Source organism: Stenella coeruleoalba (genome assembly GCF_951394435.1).
Source record: "Stenella coeruleoalba genome assembly, chromosome: 13".
In the NCBI taxonomy this organism is placed as follows: domain Eukaryota; kingdom Metazoa; phylum Chordata; class Mammalia; order Artiodactyla; family Delphinidae; genus Stenella; species Stenella coeruleoalba.
The window spans coordinates 7,978,874-8,003,989 of NC_137159.1; the positions used below are offsets into that span (position 1 = coordinate 7,978,874).

The 25,116-nt window shown below is 41.8% G+C and overlaps 3 protein-coding genes across 19 annotated transcripts in view; 1 reads left to right on the plus strand and 2 right to left on the minus strand.

Annotated features, from left to right (window-relative positions):
* The window catches only part of MRPL30 (mitochondrial ribosomal protein L30), a 71,330-nt gene extending 70,768 nt beyond the window's left edge, over positions 1-562 (minus strand). For 14 of the 15 annotated variants that reach the window (XR_013830960.1, XR_013830961.1, XR_013830962.1 and 11 more), the window contains exon 1: positions 133-417. Coding sequence is in view for 1 of the 15 variants with exons in the window: in XM_079940357.1 (XP_079796483.1) it covers positions 133-207 (75 nt within the window). In the remaining 14 variants the exon portion in view is untranslated. The other variant, XR_013830959.1, reaches the window with a different exon arrangement.
* MITD1 (microtubule interacting and trafficking domain containing 1) lies at positions 556-10,693 on the plus strand. Its single transcript, XM_079940356.1, has 7 exons — positions 556-831; positions 6,819-6,920; positions 8,541-8,677; positions 8,761-8,847; positions 9,439-9,554; positions 10,306-10,366; positions 10,468-10,693. The coding sequence occupies exons 1-7, from the start codon at positions 681-683 to the stop codon at positions 10,561-10,563; spliced, it is 750 nt and encodes a 249-aa protein (XP_079796482.1). The 5' UTR covers positions 556-680; the 3' UTR covers positions 10,564-10,693.
* Positions 10,694-17,468: 6,775 nt separating this feature from the next.
* LIPT1 (lipoyltransferase 1) lies at positions 17,469-24,384 on the minus strand. 3 transcript variants are annotated; one of them, XM_079940472.1, is made up of 3 exons: positions 23,936-24,384; positions 19,143-21,397; positions 17,469-18,942 (listed from the first exon to the last, which is right to left on the minus strand). In XM_079940472.1, exon 3 carries the CDS (start codon positions 18,939-18,941, stop codon positions 17,820-17,822), a length of 1,122 nt encoding a protein of 373 aa, XP_079796598.1. In that variant the 5' UTR covers position 18,942; positions 19,143-21,397; positions 23,936-24,384; the 3' UTR covers positions 17,469-17,819. The 3 variants fall into 3 exon arrangements, with proteins under 3 accessions (XP_079796598.1, XP_079796599.1, XP_079796597.1); XM_079940473.1 differs by lacking the exon at positions 19,143-21,397; XM_079940471.1 differs by lacking the exon at positions 23,936-24,384 and adding an exon at positions 23,564-23,811 and having other exon boundaries at positions 17,469-21,397.
* Positions 24,385-25,116: the final 732 nt, after the last annotated feature.

A 25,116-nucleotide genomic window follows, 5' to 3' on the forward strand; every position in this document is an offset into this window, starting at 1 on the left:
TTTACGTTCTAAAATGCGGCAATTTTTAAATTAGGCAATCTTGTATCTCCATCAACAATTCAAGTTAGGCTGACCCCAGAGGAAAGCCGAAGTTATGCATAAAGCAGAAGCACAGAAAATGTTAAAACATACTTGAATTCCCTTTCCCGCCAGACTGCCCAGCCGAGGCGGCTCTGTCCTCGAGCTCCAGGAGGCGGGGCTCCACATGCCGCGTCCCGGGATTCCACAAACTGGGAAATGGGATCCAGCCGGCCAGTGGCTTTTCGGGAGCCCAAGGGACAGTACCTGGACGTAGTTCCATTCAGGTTACTGTGACCCGTAAACACAGAATCGAATGGAGAAAATCAATCCGCATCTGCATAGGATTCCCAGATATGTACTCCTGGAAAAAATACACTACTTTCGGCCACTCATTCCCCACTCACCAGCAATTCCTAAATGTCTTTCAGCCTGAAGCTCACCACTCAGGGGAACCGGAACAGAGAAAGGACCCAGAGTGCCACACTCAAATCCCACCTTCACAGTGCACACACCCTGGCATTTTAGTTCCGGCCGAGTCCCCCCACTCAGGCATCATAAAAAGAGAGCGCAGGCGCATTGGAGTCACGTGACCGCTCCCGGCAGCGCTGCAGACCCTACAGCCTAGGGGCAGGTTGGGGCGGAAGGGAGTTGCTGGCATTATGGCGGGGTCTCTCCAGGGTCAGGACTCTGGAAGCACAGCTGCAGTCACTGTGATAAAGCGGGCGTTGGAACTAGAGTCCGAGTCCCGGTACCCGCAGGCTCTGGTGTGTTACCAGGAGGGAATTGATATGCTCCTGCAGGTTCTGAAAGGTGAGCAGTGAGCCTGGGAGGGAGGACTAGAGGAAAAGGAGCTGCAATCTGCTGTGTCTGGGCGGGAGTGAAAGATTAAAACGCTTACTGTGCACAGCGAGAAAGCCTTAAAATACAGAACGTAGGGTAGTCTACAGGACAGGTGGACTGATTTCTTTGATATCGTTAGTAGATTAATGTTGTCAATAAAAGAGGGATTACTATCCTAGAATTTTAAGAGACGTAACCAAATGTAATAGATAAGCCTCGAAAGGACTTGGGTTTGAATGAACTGTAAAAGACGTTTTGGGATCAAGTTGGAAAGGTTGAATATGGATTGGGTAGCATTAAAATTAACTTTGTTAGGCAGTATGGTATTTTTCGAAATCTGTTCTTAATTTTAGAGATGAAGCCTGAAGAAGTGTTTGGAGAAGAATTGTCATGATGTCTGAATTTGATTTTACTTTAAAAGAAAGTTGAAGCAAATATGGCAAAATGCTAACAATTTTTAAATCTAGGTGGTGGGTAATAAGGGTGTTCGTTACACCCTTTTCCTTACTTTTCTCATTAAACATTTTAATTAAAATTTTTTTTTTTTTTTTTGGCCGTGACCCGCAGCATGTGGGATCTTAGTTCCCGGACCAGGGATCTAACCCGCGCTCCTGTATTGGAAGCGCGGAGTCTTAACTACTGGACCGCCAGGGAAGTCCCTTCATTAAAAGTTTAAAAATATATATATATTTTTAAATTAGAAATGGGTATACTGACATTCGGTGTGAGAAATGTACAGGATTGTGAGAGGAGACAGTTAAGACTTTCTGTTACATGGTTATTCAATGTTGAGAGGTACACAGATAACCCTTAACACCCAGTACAATCCCTGGTAGGTAGTAAACACCTAGTAATTATGTACTAAATTGACTTAAGACCAGCCCCTGCTCCCCAGCCCCTGGGGCTCTTAGTCTGGCCTCAGATCTCCTCTCTGTGCTTTTTAGCCTGAGTGTTTCTGATTTGTTTCAGAAGCTTTGAGATAGTAGAGGCTGCTTTTCAATGTTCAGCACTTTTCTCAGAATGGTAAAACTCTACCTTGGGCAGGGACCATATGATGATGATGATGACGGTGATGATGGTGGTGATAATGAGAGTAACATCATTTGTGAGTGCTGAGTGCCAGGCAGTGTGCAGAGCACGTTAAAAGCATGATCTCAATTCATTCTTACAATTGCCTTATGAAGTAGGTGATGTTATCCTCATTTTACAGCATAAAAAATAAAGTTTGCTTTCCAGTTCTGCCACAATTGGTAGAGTCACAGCTGAAACCCAAGGCTTTAAAGACTCTACTATACTGACTCTTAGAAAGAGAGATGGTGTACATTGTTCGACTCTGAAGCAGCAGCATCACAGCAGTTCTGCTCCTCTGTGCTCCACTGATCCTGTGGGGCTTAGAGAGACAGTGACGTGATCTTGCAGGTTAAGATGTAAATGCAAATAACTCTAATACAGGGAAGACGTGCCAGGAGCCATAATGACAAGTGCAACGAGGATTTAAACAGTTAACAGTCATTGGGGGATGGAAAGGTTTGGGTGGCTTTTGATAGGGGTTTTGGAGGGATGAGTAGAATTTCAGAAATTCAGCTGAAGGTGTTCCAATTCTGTCCGTACTGTTTTACCAAACAAGTGGCATAGGTCTGTAGAGAAAGAGTGAGAAGTAAAGATTAAAGGTAGACTGGGGCTTGGAGCACACTGCAGATGGCCTTGGCTGCCAGGAGATTTTAACTCATTCCATTGACAAGGAGAAACCATTTAAAGTTTTTACAAAGGAGTGACGTAATTAAAGTTGCATTTCAGGGCTCGGCTCTCTGAGGAATATGCTTTTCTCCCAAATATTTGCATGACCTACTCCCGCTCCTCTTCCAGGTCTTTACACAAATATCACCTTATTTGTGAGGACATTCTCTGACCCCCAGTGTAAAATTACAACCCCCATCCCAGGACTCCCTTATCCTTCTTCCTTGCTTTATTTTATTTAATAGCACTTACCACAATCTAACATACATGTTTTACCAATTTATTTATTTATTTTAAATCCATTCATCTGTCAGTGAACACTTAGATTGCTTCTACCTTTTGACTATTGTGAATTTCCCATTGCTTATTTATTTATTTGGCTGCGTTGGGTCTTTGCTACTGCGCATGGGCTTTCTCTAGTTGCGACGAGCAGGGGCTACTCTTTGTTACAGTGCGCGGGCTTCTCATTGCGGTGGCTTCTCTTGTTGTGGAGCACGGCCTCTAGGCACGTGGGCTTCAGTAGTTGCAGCACGCGGGCTCAGTAGTTGTGACTCACGGGCTCTAGAGCGCAGGCTCGGTAGTTGTGGCGCATGGGCTTAGTTGCTCCGTGGCATGTGGGATCTTCCCGGGCCAGGGATTGAACCCATGTCCCCCTGCATGGCAGGCCCCCCTGCATCCCATGTGCCACCAGGGAAGTCCTACCAATTTATTTTTATTGTTGTCTTTCCTCTCATTTGAATGATAGGGGAGGACTTAACTGCTACGTCTCCAGTGCTTAGAACAATGCCTGGCATGTGGTAAGTTCTCAGTAAATATTTCTTGAATAAATGAGTGAATATGGCAGGAGCGTAGGAGAGACATTAACCTGAAGATACTGAAGTCAAGCAGACCAACTAAGGAGCTCCTGCAGAAGTCAAGATGAGAGGTGATAAGGGCCTGAATGAACCAGGGGGGCAACACCAGTATTAGGAAAGGGAGGGGACAGTCTGGACATTGAATTACTGGCACTGGCACGTGATTAGATGTTGGAATGGGAATTGAAGATGGCTGTATGATTTCAAGCCTGGAAAACCAAGGCATTTTTGAAGAATGGGTCTATAGTATCAAACTCTGATCAAGGATGATGATTAAGAAAGGAGTACTATATTTGTAGAGGACAGGGAAAATAGAGTATATTTATAGGCAGGAGCAAAGTAACAGTAGAGCTTAAGAAAAGAGATGTTAGATAAAATGTTCTAAAGGAAGCTGAGAGGGAGGTGTATGGAAAAAATTATGTAGATGATAATCATATTGACATTTATTGAGTATTTCCTACACGCAGGTCTCTTTCATAATTAATCATCTCCACAACTCTCTAAGGTACTGTTACTCTTTCTGTGCTACAGATGAGGTTGCAGAAAGGTTGAATAACTGGCCAAGGTCACATAGGCAAAAGTGACAAAGCAAGTTTTGAACTAGAACAGCCTGACTCCAGATGCTTTGCTGTTAACCACTTTTCATACTGCCTCTTTGTAAAGAGTCCGTAAAATGCTGAATCCTGACGAAAAGTTCAAAGTTTCTGAGTTTAGAGGAACATATATCAACGTTGGAACGTTCTGAGTTTAGAGGACGTTCTGAGTTTAGAGGAACATATATCAACAAAGGGTTGGAAACAACTTAAATGCCCCTGGGTAGGAGAGTGGTTGCATAAACCATGGTACGTTCTGAGTTTAGAGGAACATATATCAACAAAGGGTTGGAAACAACTTAAATGCCCCTGGGTAGGAGAGTGGTTGCATAAACCATGGTACAGCCAAACAATGGAGTACTATACTGCTGTAAAGAGGGTTGAGCAAAATCTTTGTGAAGTGATATGGAGTGATTCCCAGGATATATTGTTTAGTGAAAAGGACGAAGAGTAGCTATAGTATGGTAACCTGCATGTAAAGACAAAGATATAAGAAGATTTTCATGTGTCTCCTCATTTGTTGAAAAGAAACACAGGAAGGATAAAACCAGAAACTAATGAAATTAATTACTTAATATGCAGTGGGTGGGAAAGAGGTGGGAAGAAAGGAGAAATGGGAGTAGGGTAGCAGGATGAGGACGGAGTGAATAACTTCTCTAAGTTATTCAATTGTTATACATAAAGGAGAGTGAAAGAAATAGGTAACCTAAGCATCTTTGGAAAATAGTATTTTGGCTGTATTCTGTAAAGTTAAAGACAAAGTGAACAGTATACAAACATTGTATTATTTTAATTGGTAAATTATTTTCTCACAACGGTATGGGTTAGGAATTCTCAAACTATTTTATGTCTATACTAGGCTTGAACAAGCCAGTAAATATATTGTGGATAATAAAAGAAGTTACAGGTAAGGAAAGGAGGAAGGCTAGAATGAACCCTATGGGATCAAAGTAATCAGCATGAATTCATGGTTTTTAATATAGATACAGATGGACAGACATAGAAATAGAGTTGTATGTGTGTGTTAGTAAACCTCCACGTACTTTCTACCTGCATTGACGGAAAGGGTCTAGAGGTAGTGTTAAGACGCCCTGAGTAGCAGTGAGCACAGTTAGTACCCAAAATATGATTTCTTGATACCATTCTCCAATAAAAGGAACCAGGTCTCCTTGGAGAAATGGTTGATTCCAGGGCTGGGGCAAGGAAAATAAAACATTTTGCACCAAAAAGTAAGGAAGTGCTCAAAAAATGATGGGTTATGTCAAAAGGACAAAGGAGCCAACATGATGGAACTCTTAAAGCCAACACTGGTAAAATTTGAGCAAGAAAAGATTGATAGTATTGGATTACAACCCATAGAATAAAAGATATATCCATGAGTCCATATTGATATAAATCAGTAGTTGAATAAGTAAGTAGATGGGAGAGCAGAGACAGCTCTTCCTTACAGTGGAATTCCAATTAATGAATTAAAGAGGAATGATGGGAATAGAAAATCACCATTTGGCAAACACTGCAGTAATAATCATTGCAGGCAAAGACCATCAATGGATGCTAAAATTAGCGGATGAAGAGTGGAGAGAGACAGGATATCTTCCCACAAGATAGCGATTCCATACAAAAGAGAAAATAGTGATTTTTGTAGTGGAGAAATCTGTGAACTCCACCTTAACCAAGTGACCAAAGTCAGCGTCACCAGGAATAAGACACATCAACATCGTGTACCCACTGAGAAGGGCGCAACACTTCTGTGATTTTCTTGCTAAAAAAATGCATAACCTCAGTCTGTCTAATCATGAGAAAACACGACAGCCCCAAATGAGAGACATTCTACAAAATAACTGACCATGTACTCTTCCTAAATGTCAAGGTCATAAAAGGCAGAGACACACTAAAGGAACTGTTACAGATCGTAGGAGGCTAAAGAGACATAACAACCACATGGTATGTGGGATCCTGGACCAGAAAACGAACTTTCCCACTAACTTTCTTTAGGTTTGTAGATGAGCTAATAGTGTCGTGTCAATGTTAAGTTACTTACTCTGATAATTGTACCATGGTTGTGTGATATGTTAATACTAGGGGCATCTGGGTGAAGGGCTTCTGTGCCATTTTTGTAGCTTTTCCATAAATATATAGTTAATTCAAAATAAAATGTTTTAAAACTCAGGGTTTAAAAATAAAATTATAATGGAAAATAAAAGCAGTATTAAAAGGGAGGAAGGAAGGAAGGAGCCAGGAATTGATTTGGTGACTGATTGGGGGTGGGGCTTGGAGTAAGACTTTATTGATAATGTATATTCAAAAATACCTTCCATTTTTGGGGTGGCTGGGAAAATGATTCAGCATAAACCATAAAGGGGAAGTCTGGAACAGACGCTGGTTTTGTGGAAGAAAGATAGATATTGTTTGCTCTCTTTTGATTATGCTTAGATTTCGAACTTATGGGTAATTAGGACAAAATAGTGCTCAGACTCAGTGACATCAATAAGCCACCTTTGTTTCCTCACCAGAGTTGAAGTCTCAGCAGTGAGACATGGTGTCTGAGTCCCCACTCCTAAATAAAGCTGCTTCAAGTGCTTAGTGAAGAAAATGAAGGCCCTACATGATCAAGCTAAATTTGGGCCTATTATTTGTGCATTTTAGGACCAAGACAGACCATGCCAAAGAACAGGAAAGCCGTGGAAAACTTGGGAAATGGGAAATACTGCTTGTACCAAATAGGAAGCCTGTTTTGAAACTTGAAAGTGTATTTTTTATTTTTAATTTGTAGGCACCAAAGATGTAACAAAGAAATGTAATCTCAGAAAAAGAATTTCTGACTACATGGATAGAGCAGAAAACATAAAGAAATACTTGGATCAAGAAAAAGAAGGTAAAGAGGCTGTTTCGGAGAGTATGTGTATGTGCTCTTGTGATAAAGCCCATTTCACCCAGTGTTTCTGGCTGTGCCCTTTGGAGCTTGCAGGTCTACTCTGCATTTCCATTCGTCTGTACACGAGCTGTTCTTAACCTTTTTCTTCCCTGGTGGGGGGAAGGTGGGGCTCAGATACCCTCCTGAGAATCTGAGGACAGCTCGACGTACTGCAGAACTTTGCATGCCATTTTAAGGAGTTCATAGATCCCCGTGAAGCTTACGTGTAGACTCCAGTTTAAATAATACTACAGAGGAATACTGAATATAAATCCTGTATTTTATTTGTATTTCCCTTTATAAAATGACCGAAATATTAAAGTAGCTCAAGAAACTCCTGGGACTTCTTTGAGATTTTCGTTGTGAGTCAAGACATTTCAGGAGTTAGGTATTCCTAATGATTAGAGGTGCAGGAGGTATGGTTCCCTATTTATAACTGGTTCTCTACTCAATGAGGATCCAGTTTACAAACATATAGAAACAAATGGCCATTGCCACCTGAAGTGCATGGCTGCTGCTTTCTACAGTCAGTGGAACTACTGCCCTCAAAAAACCCAGTGCCCCCGGCCCTCAGCTGCTCTTTACTCCAGCCCTCTCCCCACCTCTTCCTGGTATTCTGTACTAGCGCACACCCTGACTACCCCCATTGAGGACCTCTGTTGAGTGGGAATAAAATTGTTTCCTTCACCCCAAATTGAAATCCACAATGCAATTTCCCTCTAAAACTTGGATGAAATATAGTACCGTCAGCATTGTGGTTTGAATACTGTGGGTTAAATTAACCTGTGTGGCTAGCTTGGCTTGAAAACCGATGCACGGTTGGTAACGTTCTATCTTTGGAACTATTAGGAACAGAATCCAAACTACTGGTTTTCAAACAAGGTTTAAAAGTGCAACCACCATATAAATTAGGAACTACCATTAAGGGTCATATTTTTAAAAAAAACATAAAGGTCTTCGATAACTTATTCAATAATTAGCCATTTTGGATAAACACAAACAATGGAACTACCCTGCTGACGCTGTGGCATTCTGGGCTTTGGCTTGGGTTATTAAGAAGTACTATAAATTTCTGCTTAACACAGTCTCTACAAGTTCTAAGAAAGACTCCTAGACTCCATATTATTTTGCATTTATATATTTAATACTTCAGCTATTCAGTTGCAAGACATAAAAAGACTTAAATCTGAAAAGAAGGACCAGATGGCCACTGACTCATAGCTTGTGGTTCTACTCATGGTGGCAGGAATATTAGATATCTTTATACATATGGTTCCCTCTTGAATAAACTGCCTGGTCTATAGGATTTAGTTCAAGAACCTGTTCCAAGAAATCTCTGGACTTTCCCACTTGCCTGGCCTCCATGAAGGCAAAAAATCCCACATGGAATTTACCTTTGCGGGTGTAGCATCTTGCAATGTGCCTGGCATGGAGTAGGCATTCAAAAATGTTTGCTGACTGCACGAGTTAAAAAAAAATTAACTTGTATCTGATGCTGATTTATTACTGGATACAAATATAGTATGTATAAAAAGAAAGGAAGTAGTCCCTGGTTTTATTATGGAAGCTTGTGTTTTGTAGCTGGAAAATATCACAAGCAAATTAAAATAGAAGAGAACGCAACAGGTTTCAGTTATGAGTCACTTTTTCAAGAATACCTGAATGAAACAGTTACGGAAGTTTGGATAGAAGATCCTTACATTAGACACACTCATCAGGTAGGTGAAATGTACTCCCGTACGATGAAACGTTATTGTTTTAAATGTACGAGTTAGTAATAACGCCTCCTAATGTCTTTCAGCTGTATAACTTCCTTCGATTTTGCGAGATGCTGGTTAAGAGACCATGTAAGATAAAAACTATTCATCTCCTCACCTCTCTGGATGAAGTAGGTATCTGAAGGCATTTACTGTCTCTTAACGTCATGAACTTTACTCAGTTGCAGGGTGTAGTTCGAGGCAAACCTGGACGTCATGCTTCAGCTAGAGCTGTTTCACTGGGAATGAACTTATTCTCTAACAACCGGCATAAAACACCTTGGGGAAAATGCTGTTGATTTCAGTATGTCATATCTTGTATTTGGCCACTTTGCTAAACTCTCTTGTTCAAGTAGTTTCTCAGTTTCTTGGATATTCTATGAGGCAATCACACTGTCTGCATTATTGACAATTTCTGTCATCTTGATTTTGATTTAAATAGGAATGCTTCTAAAGAATTCATATTTCTAGGATTAATTTGAGAAGAAGGAAGCCCCATCTGAATAACGAAACAGCACCATTAAAATACATTTTATTTATTCTTTAATTGAATATAGGTTTATTCACTTTCACTTCCTTTGGTTGCTTGTTTGCAATAATGGACAATGAAACTAGTATAGAATCTTTTCATTTTAATTCACCTATGATACACATTGCATAGTTTAGGAATAATTTAAAATATTAATAACTGAGGCAAAAAGTTGTATTTTTCCTATTAACAGGGCAGTGGGAAAGAACAGCAAAGTAGTGGCCTGGAAGAAATAAGAGAGTCACTCAGGAATCATGGAGTGCAGTTGGAATTAGAATACTCTTCTGTGATACACGACCGGGAAATTAGGTTAGTGTATGGTAATATTTTAATTTTTATGCAGTTGAAAAATACTTGTTTTTATTTCTCATAATAAGTTATATATAATTACAAATAATATTCAATTTAAATATTAAAGATTTAAATAAAGCTCAGTTTTCATATCTTTTCACTTTTGAAGAAAAAAAAAATCTGGCTTATTTTGTCCTGTATGTGAGTTTCCTATTTCCTAATGGAATAAAATTTACATGTTCTGTGTCATGTGAGAAGAGGAAGTACTTTTCTGTCATTCAGCTATACACAGTGTTATGGCATTGGGATAATTTCCTTTTCTAGTGATACTAATATTTATTTAATGTGGTTTTACTTCTCATGGTCTTTTAAATATTCTAGTAGACATGACAGGACGCTGTGTCATGCCTGCCAGGGCTCCCCCTGCTTATGTCCCCCACCTCAAGGCAGGGAAACCCCTGAAACATCACCACAGTCTGCCTGAGTACGCTTGGAAGCCACTTCTTAGCAGAACTGGGAAGCTTTATCAGTAAGGTGAAATTCAGGAGGAAGGTTTAATTGAATTGTTAAACTCTTTATCAGCTAATGGATGTTTTGTTTCACTGTAGACACAGCCCATGGGTAAACCCAGGTTTGGTTCAACTCTTGCCACTGGAGGAAGTGATTTTATTTGTTAGGGGGAAATTTAGCTGACACTTAATACATTATGATTTTGGTCATTGTCTGACTTAAATGTCTGGAATGTAATATTATATACTAATTTCAATAGGTTCAACAATGGATGGATGATTAAGATCGGAAGGGGACTTGATTATTTTAAGAAACCACAGGTAGGATATAGTCTTAAGAGTGACTGTGTAGCATTCTTTTTATTTTAACAAAATGGCTTTGGTCCTTTTTGTTAAAAAAATTTCTTTTCTTCTCTTCTTAGAGTCGTTTTTCCCTCGGATATTGTGATTTTGATTTAAGACCATGCCATGAAACAACAGTGGACATTTTTCATAATAAGCACACACAAAAAATATGACGGGTAGTAGCTTAATTTACATTATATGTTTCTATTTTAAATGAATATTGGATTTTTCTTTTTTTTTTACTTTGGACAGATCATTCCTGTAACGTAAGAGTTTAACAATAAACTTTTACATTTCTACTAATCTATGGATTCATTGTTCAGTTGTGTGACCAATCCTAAGTATTTTTATAAATACATTGCTCAGTAGAGTTATAGTGTTTCAAGTCATATGGTTAATTTAAACATTTTACCAGATTTTCTCTATTTGACTGTTGGAGAGTGAATCAACACGTAATGAGCACCTATGAAGAAGATGAATTAGTTGCTTTAATCTTGCCCCTGGGAATGTAGGGTCCAGCAAGAAAAATCATGTATTAGAGTACTCTTAAGAGACAGATGGGCTTGTGGGTCTAACAACCAGAAAAAAATAACCACCGATAATTTCGTTACAATTAAGTGTCTTTAGCAGACATTTACCTATTTACATTTACATATATATATATAAATGTTTGGGCATAAGAATGGACAAATAAGTCACTGAGACAGAATAAGGAATCCAGAAACACACCTGAGAGAAAGTGGATGTGTGTATGGGCACATAATAGATAATAAAGGTCTTTCAAATTAGTGGGAAACAAGTAGACTGCCAGTAAAAGTTTGCAAAAGGTAACATTAGATCTCTACCTTATGCCACATAGAGAAATTATTCTAAATGGGTTAAAGAGCTAATGAAATGAAATATTCAAACACTTTTTTTTTTAAACTCCACTGAATGTACTAAGCATAACACAAAACCCAGGAATTATCAAGGAAAGTAAAGAGCACATGATCATATAAATATTTAAAACTTGAATAAAGGGAACCATAAAAAAGTTAAAAACATATGAGATCAAATTTACAACATATAGGAAAAGGGTTAATAGTCCTAACATACAAGGAAGATTGCCACATTTTCAGCAAGTTTGACCTGACCAAGGATTTGGTCCTTTGAGCAATCTCTCTCTACTGGGTTGTTCCTGCGGTACATACATTCCCATCCAGATACACCCTGTTTCTTTGTTCTTCATGAACAAATTTCTTGGAGTTCTCTATACAGTTTTTTCCCCTTTCCTCACCACCTATTCACATTTCAATTCACTTCTATCCGGCTGCCCAGTCACTCCACTGAAATTGTTCTTATCAAGGTCAGCAGTGACCTCCATACTACCATATCCAATGGACACTTTTTAACCCTCGTGTTACTTGTTTCAGGAGTATTAGACCTAGCTGGCCACTCCCTTTTTTTTTTGTAATTTTTTTTTCATTGTGTTCTGAATTCACAGCATTTTAAAATTTATTTATATTTCATTTTATTTATTTTTGGCTGCATTGGGTCTTCGTTGCTGCACACGGGCTTTCTTTAGTTACGGCGAGCGGGGGCTACTCTTCGTTGCGGCGAGTGGGCTTCTCATTGCGGTGGCTTCTCTTGTTGTGGAGCATGGGCTCTAGGTGCACGGGCTTCAGTAGTTGTGGCTCGCGGGCTCTAGAGCACAGGCTCAGTAGTTGTGGCGCATGGGCTTAGGTGCTCCACAGCATGTGGAATCTTCCCGGACCAGGGCTCGAACCCATGTCCCCTGCATTGGCAGGCGGATTCGTAACCACTGCCCCACCAGGAAAGTCCCTGGCCACTCCCTTCTTGAATCTCAACTTCCATGTAACACACTTTGCTTCTCCTTCACCCTACCTTTTAAATATTGGAGTTCTCCTAAACTAGGTACTAGGTAGTAACCATTTTTTTAGTAGGAACTTGTATGGGGAGGTCTTCCCCTATAAGAATTACACTTGTGGGGCTTCCCTGGGGGCGCAGTGGTTGAGAGTCCACCTGCCGGTGCAGGGGACACAGATTCGTGCCCTGGTCTGGGAAGATCCCACATGCCGCGGAGCAGCTAGGCCCGTGAGCCATGGCCGCTGAGCCTGCGCGTCCGGAGCCTGTGCTCCGCAACGGGAGAGGCCACAGCATTGGGAGGCCCGTGTACCACAAAAAAAAAAAAAAAAAAGAATTAACACTTGTGGGGAAAAAAAATTAATAAATAAATAAAAAAGAATTACACTTGTGGCCTGATAATTAGATGTTAATGTGGCTGCAGCTTTAGGAACTTGACCTAGTTGTGTGTACCTTCCATGTTGGCTGGAGGAGGAAGCACTATCAGGTGTGAGGAGATGGACGGGGCAGGATCTGCCAGACCAGGACTCCCACCTTCTCCCCTTTTTCAAAGGTGTGTGTTCTGTTCCAGGTGTAGTACCTGGATGGGTCTGGTTTGCAGCAGGACATCAGCATCCCAGTGGAGAATGAGTCATTCCTCCTCATACAGGGATGCAAAGTAACTCACCCGTCTTGGTGGGACGTCCCTTTACAAATCCCATTGCAAACTCCCCTCCCAGGTGGGACGGGGCTTGGTGTTCTCGGCAGCATAGCACGTAGATCCACAGTGAGAGGGAAATGGCTGTCTCCTGCAATTTCCATACCTTACTGTGGGTACTGTGTGTCTAAGCAAGGGTCTCCCATCTGGCCTGTGGGGCAGCAGGCCCTCCTGGTTGATCACTCAAATGTCTTAAAGCCTGGGATAGTACTTTAGTCCATCTGGCCAAGGTGGTTTTTACCTGTTAGTAATTCAATCTGCTGCTTTAATGTTTCATTCTTCCTTTCTACCGACTCTGCTGGTTGTAGCTTGTAGGAGAGACAGAACCTCCTTCAGTGTCATGTTCCTTCACCCAATCTTATGTTGACTGAAAGAAAAAGGCACAACATAAGAGTTGTTAGTTTCAGTTTTATTCGGAAAACTTAGTGAGGACTATAGCCTGGGAAACAGCCTCTTGGTAGCCCAGAGGGGACTGCTCCCCAAGACACAGGGGAAGAAGCCAGTATATATGTGATTTTGGCTGGGGAAATGGTGCAGTGAAGTATACATCTCAGTAAAAGGTTAGTGCTGGTCATGAGGAACAGATGTATTAGTTAATGATGTTAGTGCTTTTTCTATGTATGCAAAGATGCAAGAATCTGGGTTCTTTAAAAATCTTCCTGAGATATATCTATCTAAGGGGCCCGTTTTTCCAAAGCATATATGTTCTCATCCTGTTTTTCGTCCTGAATTCCTTTCAGGGTGCACCGTCAGTCAGCGACTGCAGTGGCTAATGACTTGATCTTGTAGAGCTGGATGGTGGGCAACATTCTTTGTTCTACACTTGCATATCATGACCTTTAAAATGTGACTGCCCAGTCACTGTCTATTGGACAAGGGTATCCATAAATGGTACTCAGCTTCTCTAATGCCCTTACGGTGGCAGCCTGCTTTGCATGGCAACAGGGGAAAGCTTGAGTGAAGCCAGACCTGGTGGCCTCCTGGCACAGGAACAGTGGGCAGAACATACATTCCATGGACAGGGGAGGAGGTTAGGAGCCTCTGATTGCCTGGGTCCAGTTTGAAGGACAACAGGTGGTCACATCCTCTTGATGGCCTCCTCCAAAAGGTGGGCTCCACCTCCCACCAAGATTTGTAAGTTGGAGGATTCCCCAAACATAGGGGACTTGGATGCTAAACACTTTAAACTTTAGATGAATTACACAAGTCCACAATTATCCATTTTCATGATATACGATACTATCTATATGCTGTCAACTCCTATTAAGCTAAGACTTCTCCTTGGAATTCTAATCTCACATACTCAGCTGCCTGTTTGGCATTTCACCTGGCATCTCAGAAACACACAAGCATTTCAAACATAACAGGCCCCAACTGAACTTGATACACACTCCCCCACTGCTCCCGTGTACCCCCATCCATCCAGTTGCTTAAGTAAGAAATCTAGGCGTCATTCTTGATTCCTCCCTCCCCTTCATCCTCATATGCAGACATGCAGAAAGTTCTGCAGAATCGACCTGCAAAACATGCCTTTAATCCATGTGTTCCAGGAATGCTCGTCAGATTTCCCTTTTAGAACCTGAAGCCCTTAACAGCCTTCACCTGATGTCATCCTCTCTCTCGAGAAACAAAGGGTATCAGAACATCACGGCTGCTTTATTGCCCCAAGCACATCATGTCAGGATTTTTATACCTTTCTTAGAAAATAATTTTCAGTTGTTGTGACACATGTAGTGCTTAAAAACGGGCCCATGAACAACCCCTTCAAAACTGTGTTTACTTGGTATTTAATATTGCAAAAGAACAATGGGGCCTGCCCGTGAAACCTGCCTCAAATGAAGAACATTTAGCCTGGCACCTGTGTTTGTCCCAGGAGCAACTTGAAAAATCCCCTTCCCTTACCCTGCTCCCATTTTGAGATAACCAGCTGCAGCAAAACCCTGTGTGTCCACCTCCGCTCCCCACAATCCCTCAGAAACAAGGATGGGATCTGGATCCACTGAGATACATGAAAGGAGAAGATCTCCTAAGAGGACTGAAATTAATGTGATAGCCAAACACTGGGTTACGTTGTTTCAGGCGAAGATGTCTGAAGGTCTCTGAGTCCTGAAACCCCTGTTATGGGTTGAATTGTGCAAACCGCAGGCCCCCCTAACCCCCCCCCCAAGAAATTCACACGTTGAAATCCCAGCCCCTGGTACCTCAGAATGTAACCATATTTGGAAATAAGGTCTTCAAAGAAATAAGTTAAAATGATGTCTTTAGGGTGGCCCTAATGCAATATGACTGGTGTCCTTGTAAGAAATGGACATCTGGACACAGATACGCACACAGAGGAAAGACTATGTGAGGGCATAGCAAGAAGGTGCCACCTGTAAGCCAAGGAGACAGGCCTCAGGAGAAATCAAACCTGGGAATTCCCTGTCGGTCCAGTGGTTAGGACTTGGTGCTTTCACTGTTGGGGCCCAGGTTCAATTCCTGGTCAGGGAGCTAGGATCCCACAAGCTGCCAGGTGTGGCCAAATTAAAAAATAATTTTTTAAAAAAAGATGACTTTATTTTTTCTTAAATTCCATATATATGTGTTAGCATACAGTATTTATCTTTCTCTTTCTGACTTACTTCACTCTGTATGACAGACTCTAGGTCTATCCACCTCATTACAAATAGCTCAATTTCATTTCTTTTTATGGCTGAGTAATATTCCATTGTATATATGTGCCACATCTTCTTTGTCCATTCATCTGATGATGGACACTTAGGTTGTTTCCATCTCTGGGCTATTATAAATAGAGCTGCAAGAACCTAGGGGTAAGACAGGAATAAAGACACAGACCTACTAGAGACTGGACTTGAGGATATGATGAGGGGGAAGGGTGAGCTGTGACAAAGCGAGAGAGAGGCATGGACATATATACACTACCAAATGTAAGGTAGATAGCTAGTGGGAAGCAGCCACATAGCACTGGGAGATCAGCTCGGTGCTTTGTGACCGCCTGGAGGGGTGGGATAAGGAGGGTGGGAGGGAGGGAGACGCAAGAGGGAAGAGATATGGGAACATGTATATGTATAACTGACTCACTTTGTTATAAAGCAGAAACTAACACACCATTGTAAAGCAATTATACTCCAATAAAGATGTAAAAAAAAAAAAAAAAAAGAAGAAACCAAACCTGCTGTCACCTTGATCTTGGACTGAATAAATGACTGTTGTTGTTTTAAGCTACCAAGTTTTGGAGTGGTTTGTTATGTAGCAATAGATAACCGGTGAATCCGGATTACTCTCCTCCCTGCTCCACTTCTCATTCCTCAGGGCTCAGCTTCAATGTCAGGTCCCTGATCACTCTAGCTAGGGAGCCCGTATTGTCTAACTGCCTGGACTTTTCTTTCATACTTTTCTCATTTTGTAAGCATTTACTGATTTCTTTCCCTAGTTTTAAAAAACTCAAGTCTTGACCTATTAATGGGTCATAAAGTCAATTTTTAAAAGAAATAAAATTGAATATAAAATATCAGATAAGTAAGTAGTAAAGGATAAGCATCGTATTGTGAAACTTGTTAGTTATAGGCAACATATGTGTGTGCTGGTGCACAATATAAAATACATTTTGTACTCCAGTTTTTAAAAAGTTTGAAACCACTGCTCTAAACTGTCAGTTCTTAAGCTCAGTGAGCATGTCGCTTTCACTCACCATGAACATCCAACAACTAGCAAAGTCCTTAGCACAGAGTAGGCACTCAATAAACATGTAGGAACTACTGCAGAAATAAGAGGAGTATGTGAGTGAACTGTAGAGACAGGAAATGGTTGGCAGTGGTGGTACCCTTTGAAGAAGTCTGACAATGAAGTGATGGAGATAAACAGAGTAAAGCCTTGAGCAGGAGTCTTCGGGAAAGGGGAGACATGAGCGTGTCTATTCACTAAGGCTAAAGATCCAGTAAAAGTCGAGAGAGAGTTAGGCAAGATAAAGGAGATAAATAACTGATAGTACAATACAAAGCACAAACAGGCTGGAGAGGAAAAAGCCACCAGCCAATTCTCGAGCCAATTCTTTGAGATTGAATGAAATGAGAAAAGTTGAAGTAGAGAACACGGGGGCGCTGAAGGAGCTCATTTCTGAAAGCCTCCACTCTCAAATTATAAATCAAGGTTTGTGACCAGATTAAGAGTAATGGAATTCTGAGCTTAGGAAGAGTGGGAACATTTACGAATAAGGCCTCTGAAGAATGAGGGGGAGTCAACGGGTGAGTCGAATCTGGTACCAACAGAACAAAGAAATACAAGTTGAAAACTATGTGAATTTTCTTCTAGCATTGCCTGCCATCTGGGTATAAGAGTGGAAATCAATTGTTGGAAAAAAAAAAGGGTAGCTATGATAGGTCAAGAGAAACAAATGAGAATGCTGGTAAGAAATGGAATTGAAGCAAGAGACTGAGGAAAAGTTTTTGGCTTAGAAAAGTGCAATAAGCTTGATTTAATGGGAGAGGACGGAAGGATAAGGAAACAATGAAACGGGAGAATTTTAGAGTTTAAGGTATCAGAGGTGGCAAGCAGCTGGGGTTATATTCCCTAGAGGTAAGAAAGAGAACGAACTCTGAGGTCAGAGTGTCCCATATGGTATACAACCCCAAGATGGTAACAGAGGAAGGAGGTGAAATACAAATGCAGCCAGGTATTAAAATCAATAAAGACAGAGAGAATCTTAGACATCAATGGAAAATATGGACTAGGATAGGTGATAGACAATTTCAAATAGGGAGAAGTTACTGGAGGAGACTAGATCTTTTTTATTTTAAGAGACAGACAATGTACTGTAAACATTTTTAATTCTGTCATTGAAACTGTCAATATTAAGAAATTTACTTGGAATCACATTATTCCCTTAATTTTTTCACAGAGCATATTCCATTTACTGTGTAGTTCATCATCTTCTGGACATGTTCTATGTAATATACTTGTAAGCATAGTCGTTTCAATTGGGCAAAATTTACTACCAATAAAACCTGAATTTAACTTGTCACGTATTTCCAGCGGCAACCAATGGTCAGGTGCTTCAATATTACAGATTTCAATTCTTCCATTCTTTATGTCTATGAATACTTTAATTTCCAAGTGTGAATGTTCATGTAACACATTGAAGGAAGTGTTTACACTGAACTTTGGAGTTTTGCCATATATCCACTCCCAGGTCTGTAGTTCTTTGGCTCTGCTGTTTATTCCAGGAAACAGCGTCTCGTCTGTTGGGTTTATTAGGTGAATGTGATTATCGATTTGATGAGATGTAGCATACTCTGTGGCAATAGCATTTATCACTACTTCGCAGGTCAGGGTGGGATCTTTTTCCATAAGATTTTTTACTAAGGCAGGTGTGCTCGCAGTGGCAGTACTCCTGACCCCTTGGTAAGGGCTCTTCAACAAAGATGACAAGAAGGTCCCATCGGTACTGCATAGCAAAGTGCAGTGGTGATAAGCAGCGGTCTGGCCAATCCTGGAAGCTGTTCCTGAGATTTTAAACTGTCCATCAAGTAAAAGGTCAAACCTTTTGGTAGCCCGCACATCCAGCTGCGGCTGGACAGCCTTCAGAGCTTTAACAACTAATTTTAGATTTTCCATCCTATCGTACTTTTTTTTGGTTGTAAAAAAAGTCAAGTTGATGTTACCCATATCATGGTAGACTGTTCCTCCTCCACTTCTCCTCCGAGCTAGTTTTACACCTCCTTCTCTCATCAGATTCAGGTTACATTCCTGCCAAGGGTTCTGATGCCGACCAATTACAACAGAGGGAGAATTCCTCCAAAAGAAAAGAACCGGCTTGGCTTCTAGATTCATATGGTCATGGATCCAGTCTTCTACAGCCAGGTTTTGGTAAACATTATTGGAAACTGACTGTAAAATGAGCCCACTTTTAACTGTGTCTTTAAAACCAGCTGCTGGGACCTTGAGGTTACAAAGTAACTGGAAGCAATTCTTCATCGAAAATGGGATCAGCATGCTTTTAAAAATGGAAGACAAACAAATTAATGATGGAGAAAAAGAAAATTAAATTCTAGTTTGTAGCTATCAGTTCTTGGTTATTTAATCCAAACTTATTTAAGTATCCGGTCTGGTTGCTTTTCTTGCCTTTTAGCCTTATCATTAGTCTTTAGCAAAAATTGTACAACAGAGTACTCAAAGGAAATAAATGATACAAACCTCAAATTGTTTTAGTTGAAATGGAATAAGGGCACAGATTTTTCCAATAATAAAGCTGAAAATACATTATGTAATATATCTCAGAGACAAACAAATTATTTTGAATTCACAGGTAATACACATTATTTGAGAAAAATGAGAAAATACAGACAAGCAAAAAGAGCAAAATAAAAGAAACCATAACATGACCACCCGGAGATAATCCCAATTAACACTTTAGTGTGTACCCATTTTTTTATGTGCATGTGTAAAATACACACACACACTTTTCCCCACCAAAAGTGGAATGATACTCTTATTTCATTCAACGTTAAACCTATTTTTACATCGGTTTTAATGTCGTGTTACATTCCATTGTCAAGATACACCACCGTTTACTCAACCAGTCTCTTAGTTTGTAAGTTTAGACTGTCTCTAGTTTTTCTATGTTATCAACAATGTACTCATGGACATCTGTCTGGAAAGCTTTAATTATGTCCTTGTAGTACTTTAAAAATAATTCCTATTTAATTTTGAGATACATGTTTACTGGCAGCCTGTTTTATTTAGATCAATATTAAATTAGGATGGACCCCCTGAAGTCAGGGGAGAGGTGGTCAGAGTAGCAAGGTTAAATAGAAAGGCTAGGAACAATTTTATTATGTTTTGACACTTTACACATTATTTGTGTTAGCAGTGATGATGAAAAGGCTGAAAATACTAGCTGTAATAATGAAGTATTTTGACTGGTTATGGTTGTAAAGAAACCATTCTATTCCGATTTCGTTTCTTAGAATGGTCATAATTTTCCTTTAGGTTAAAGACCTGGGAAGGACTGGGTTATTAAAGCCCAGAACTAGGCCCCATTCTCTTGTAGTTACATCCTAGATGCACAATTCCTAGGGTAACAAGTCTTCGTATTTTCATCACTCTTGATATATCTTGATAAGTTATGCTACAGAAAAGCTGAACCAATTTACACTCTTTCTATCTAGAAAGGTCAGGAGAGGTGTAACAGAGGAAGGGATACTTGAACTGAGTCTCGAAATCTGATGGTTTTTACCACGTTGATGGGAGTAGCATGTTCCAGGCAAATGCAAAGACAGAGAGTCCTCCAACAGTAAGGCATGTCTTGGGGACTCCCTCCTCAAAGGAGTTCCACTACCAGTCTTCCAGCTCCACTGAAACCTTTGGCTGTGCTGTCCTAGGAAGCCTCTGCAGCCAGATGCCGTTTCTTTGGTTAAACTCTTTGTTCTTGGTTCTGTTTGACCAAATTTGATATCAGTCCCTCCTTCACTAAACAAATGTTTATGGAGTGCCTACTAGGCACAAGGTAGAATAAAGAAGGGGAGGAGACAAATTCATGTAATTCTAAAGCATCTGGCCTTTTTCTAAAAGCAGCTGGATCTAGTGAGGTGTTTTAAGCAGGAAAGTGTTAAGTCAGCCGTTATACAAAACTGCTTCTGCTGGCAGTGTTGAGCATGGATTAAAAACAGATAGACTAGGGGCAGGGAGACGGTTTAACCGACCCATGCAGTTGTCCCAGTTAGAGATAATGAGGGCCTGAACGAGGGTAGCAGACACTGAGAAGGGATGGACATGAGGACATTAAGGTCACAGACTGGTCCTTGCCTTCAAGGAACTCACTATCTAGTGGGAGACACTAAAAAGCAAGGAAGGTGATAATTAAAATACAGTGTCAGGGCTTCCCTGGTGGCGCAGTGGTTGGGAGTCCACCTGCCGAAGCAGGGGACATGGGTTCGTGCCCCGGTCCGGAAAGATCCCACATGCCGCGGAGCGGCTGGGCCCATGAGCCATGGCCGCTGAGCCTGTGCGTCCGGAGCCTGTGCTCTGCAACGGGAGAGGCCACAACAGTGAGAGGCCCACGTACCACAAAAAAAAAAATTATGGTGTCATAAGTGCTATGACAGGGTAAGTACATTAGAAGGCCATTTAACCCTCTCATCATTGGAAGTGACATTGAAGTTGAGACATAGAAGGGGTAAGGAAAAGTATTCCAACAAAGTACAGTAGCTTGGAGAAGAAGACCCATTCAAAGAATTCGAAGAATTTAACTAAATTGGCTGGTATTTAAGAGTGCAGGAATGGGGAGCTGCAAGAGATAAGGAGGCAGAAGTAGAGATCAGATTATGAAGAGACTTAAAATCCAGTTAGGGACTTCCCTGGCGGTCCAGTGGTTAGGACTCTGTGCTTTCACTGCAGGGGGCACGGGTTTGATCCCTGGTCCGGGAACTAAGATCCCACAAGCCTCGGGCCTAAATAAAAAAAAAAATCCATGTTAAATACTTGAACTTCACCCTGAGGGTGATGAGCAGGTGCTGAAGAGTTTTACAGATTTACACTTCAGAGACATCGCCTAGAGATTTAAGCAGGGAGAATCTTGATATCTGGTAATTGGTTCAGTGAGGGTGAGAGAAAGAAGTCAAGGGTCCTTTATGGTATGATTACAAGCCAGCATTCAAATCCCAACTCTGTCTCTTCCCAGCTAAGGCAGATTAATTGACTTTTCTGTGCCGCAGATCCCTTATCTGTAATATGTGGGTAACTGACAGGACTCATATCAGGATTAAATGAACTAATACATGTAAAGTGCTTATAAGAGTGCCCGGCACATAGAAAGTACACAGGATGTTAGCTCTTTTATTAATTTTATGCATACCCTGACTTCTGGCCTGGGAAATGGGTGGAAAGAGGTGACATTTCCTAGGACAGATTTCATAGGAAGAGGAGATACAGGGTGAAGATAACTGGTCCGTTTTGACTGCATTGGACTTAAGAGTCTTTGGCTACCAGCAGCCAATGGCACAGAGCTGAAGAGATGGTAACTAAGGGCTCCAGAATTGATCCAACTAATGTATTAATAGTGATCAAAATATCTGTATTCATCCAGGCATTGTGGATACGGTGTGAGTGAAACACAGTAAAGATATTAATTCAAGAGATCTTGCATCTACTACGCAACAGGCATTGTTCTTGGCACTTGGGATTCATCAGTGAACCAAATCAAGGAAGGTGATGAGGACCATATGAAAAAGGAAAGGGAACAAAGGAAATGTGTATGTGAGAGGAACTGGGCTGCTATTTAATTTAATTTATTATTTATTTATTTATTTATTCATTTATTTTGGCCACGAGGCATGCGGGATCTTTGTTCCCCTACAAGGGATCGAACCCATGCCCCCTGCAGTGGAAGCACCAAGCCTTAACCACTGAACTGCCAGGGAAGTCCCCAGGCTGCAATTTCACATAGGGTTGTCAGGCTAGGCTTCATCAAAAAAGTGACCAAAAAAGCAGACTAAGTCAGAAAGAGAAAAACAAATATCGTATATTAACGTATATATGTGGAATCTAGAAAAATGGTACAGATGACCTTATTTGCAAAGCAGAAATAGCAACAGAGATGTAGAGGACAAACGTATGGACACCAGGGGGGAAAGAGGGGGGTGGGATAGATTGGGACTGACATATATACACTACTATGTATAAAACAGATAACTAATGAGAATCAACTGTATAGCACAGGGAACTCTACTCAATGCTCTTTGGTGACCTAAATGGGAAGGAAATCCAAAAAAGAGGGGATATATGTATACATATAGCTGATTCACTTTTCTGTACAGCATAGACTAACACAACATTGTAAAGCAACTATACTCCAATTAAAAAAAAAAAAAGCAGACTGAAAGTCGAGGGAGTTAGGCTAAGTGCCTACTATGTGCCAGAAACTGTTCTAGGCACCTGAACACACAAACAAATAGGACCCTGTGAAGAGGTAACATTTCCTACTGAGCCTCGTAGGACAAGAAAGAATCACACAAAGAGTGAGAAAAAGTGGGAACCCAGGGATGTCTGAGAAAACCTGAATGCCAATTTATTAATTTACAAAGAGAACTATAGGCTATCAACCGGATATTCAGATCGGCCGGTCCAACTACTCTCTCATCATAAGTTTTTTTGGTGAATACTGAATCCGGACAAAAGGATGGAGTTATATGACTTCAATGTCTGGTGGAATGAGCCTTGAGGAAAGCGCCTCTAAGCTCCTGGGCTCTGGAGAGACCCCACTGTTAACGCCAGGACACCCTGTCTCTCCCAGAGGAGGCCTGGAGTCATCCGGTCAGGCGCACCTCTCTTTTACTCCATGCTTCAAAAACAGATCAGACCGCCAGCTGCATGATGTACCGTCTTTTTTTAGTTGTCAGGATACTGTCAAGTTCTGAAGGCCTGATAAAATTTTGTCTCTTTAACTTTTCATATCTCTACTCTTACCTTTTAATTATTAATTTTTTATCGTTTTTTAATCAGAGGACACTCATATTTCCATGTTCTGGGAGGGACACTTAGCTACCACCACTTTGAATTTACCAAACCTGCTTCTCCATCATCGAACAGAAAGCAAAAAATAACAGGATCTCACCTACCCTCCTAGGCAGGCCCAGCTCCTTCAAAAAATCCTCCCCAAGTTTTATCTTGCCATCTTGCCACCTGTCTTAGTACATAACTTATCCAGTCTCAGGACAGCCGTGTGCCTGTTTGATTTCGCCTTTTTGGTTCTCGGTGGGCGCGCACGGGGCTGGCACCCAACATGTCTAATTTTTTGACCCTCCCGTGTTGCGGATAATCCGTTCCTAACCGTGGAGCTACGTCTTCCCAAGCTCTGACAGGACACTTCAGGGCCTGCAGCGCCAGCCGTGCGCACCGCCCCAGGGTCTCAGGTCCCCGCCCGCTGCCTGACCTCGGGGGCCCACGCTGCCTGCCCCGCCCCGCCTTGCCACGCCTCCGGTTTCACGCACCTGAGGCTTCCGGTCGCGGCCAAGCAGCGCGCGGGCCCGTGGGGGAAGGACGCGTGCGACCCGGAGTCCCGTCCTGCTGCGCACGCAGCCGCCCCGCCCGCCGCCCCGGCCCGCGGGGGGCGGGGCACCGGAAGCGCTGCGTAGGGGCGGGGCCGGGGGTTCCGGAGGGTCTTTACGACCGGCCGAGCTGGCGCCGAGCCAGAGGAGAGGCAGGGACGCCGCCCACGTTCGAATAATAGTATCAATAATATCGAAAGTCCTAGAGCCCCAGGGCAGATGGAGGTTCCCCGCGTGACAGCCCAGAGCGTTACCGGGGAACAGGTAGGAGCGGGGTTGAGTCAGTCTGGAGGGGAGCCCGCCTGGTACCCAGAGCAGTCGGGTCGGATGTTCTTTACTGAACATCCAGGCATTGCGCGGGGCTTTGCACGTCTCATAGTCCAAAGGGCAGGCAACTCCACTTGGAAGGGGACGAAACTAAAATCGGTTTTAAAAGATAAATGGCATTTAAAGGAATAAACGCTGGTATTCCCAATACAGGGACAGGTAGGAAGGAGTGGGTCGGAGAACAAACACACTGAGCGCAATGAACGTTACCACTCGGGGTGTCCCTCGGTGCAGCTGGCAAGAAAATCCTTGTGGCTTAGCCAGATGGGAAATTCCCCCGTCAGGCAAAGTTCCAAGTAACTATAGCTGCGTAACAAACTGCCTCAAACGCCAGTGGCTTAACACAACGATTTATTCTAACATTTATATGGTCAAGGCTTGCTCACGTGGCTTCCTTCATTCAGCACAGGTTGGCTGAGCGGGGAGGTCCAGGACGGCCTTATTCACGCCTTTGGCGGCTGGTGCTGGCTGGCTGATGGGGCACCTCCGTTCAGCGCTAGCCTTGGAAGGAGCACTTTGGCCACATTCTGTTGACCAAAGCACCAGCAAAGGCAGCCCAGAGTCAAGGGGTGGAGAAATGGACCCCACCTCTTGATGAGAGGAGCCCAAAGAATTTGTGGTCATCTGTTTCAGGCTTCCACAGAAATCAATCTCTTTTGGCTTAGAATAGAAACCATCAAGACTTGCATCTTGGAGTAAGAAGCATCCAGTGTTCACAATTTGGTGATGCCAATACAATGACCAGGGCTCCATATAAAGCTATAATAAAGACACACAGTGGCTCCTTATTTATTTAC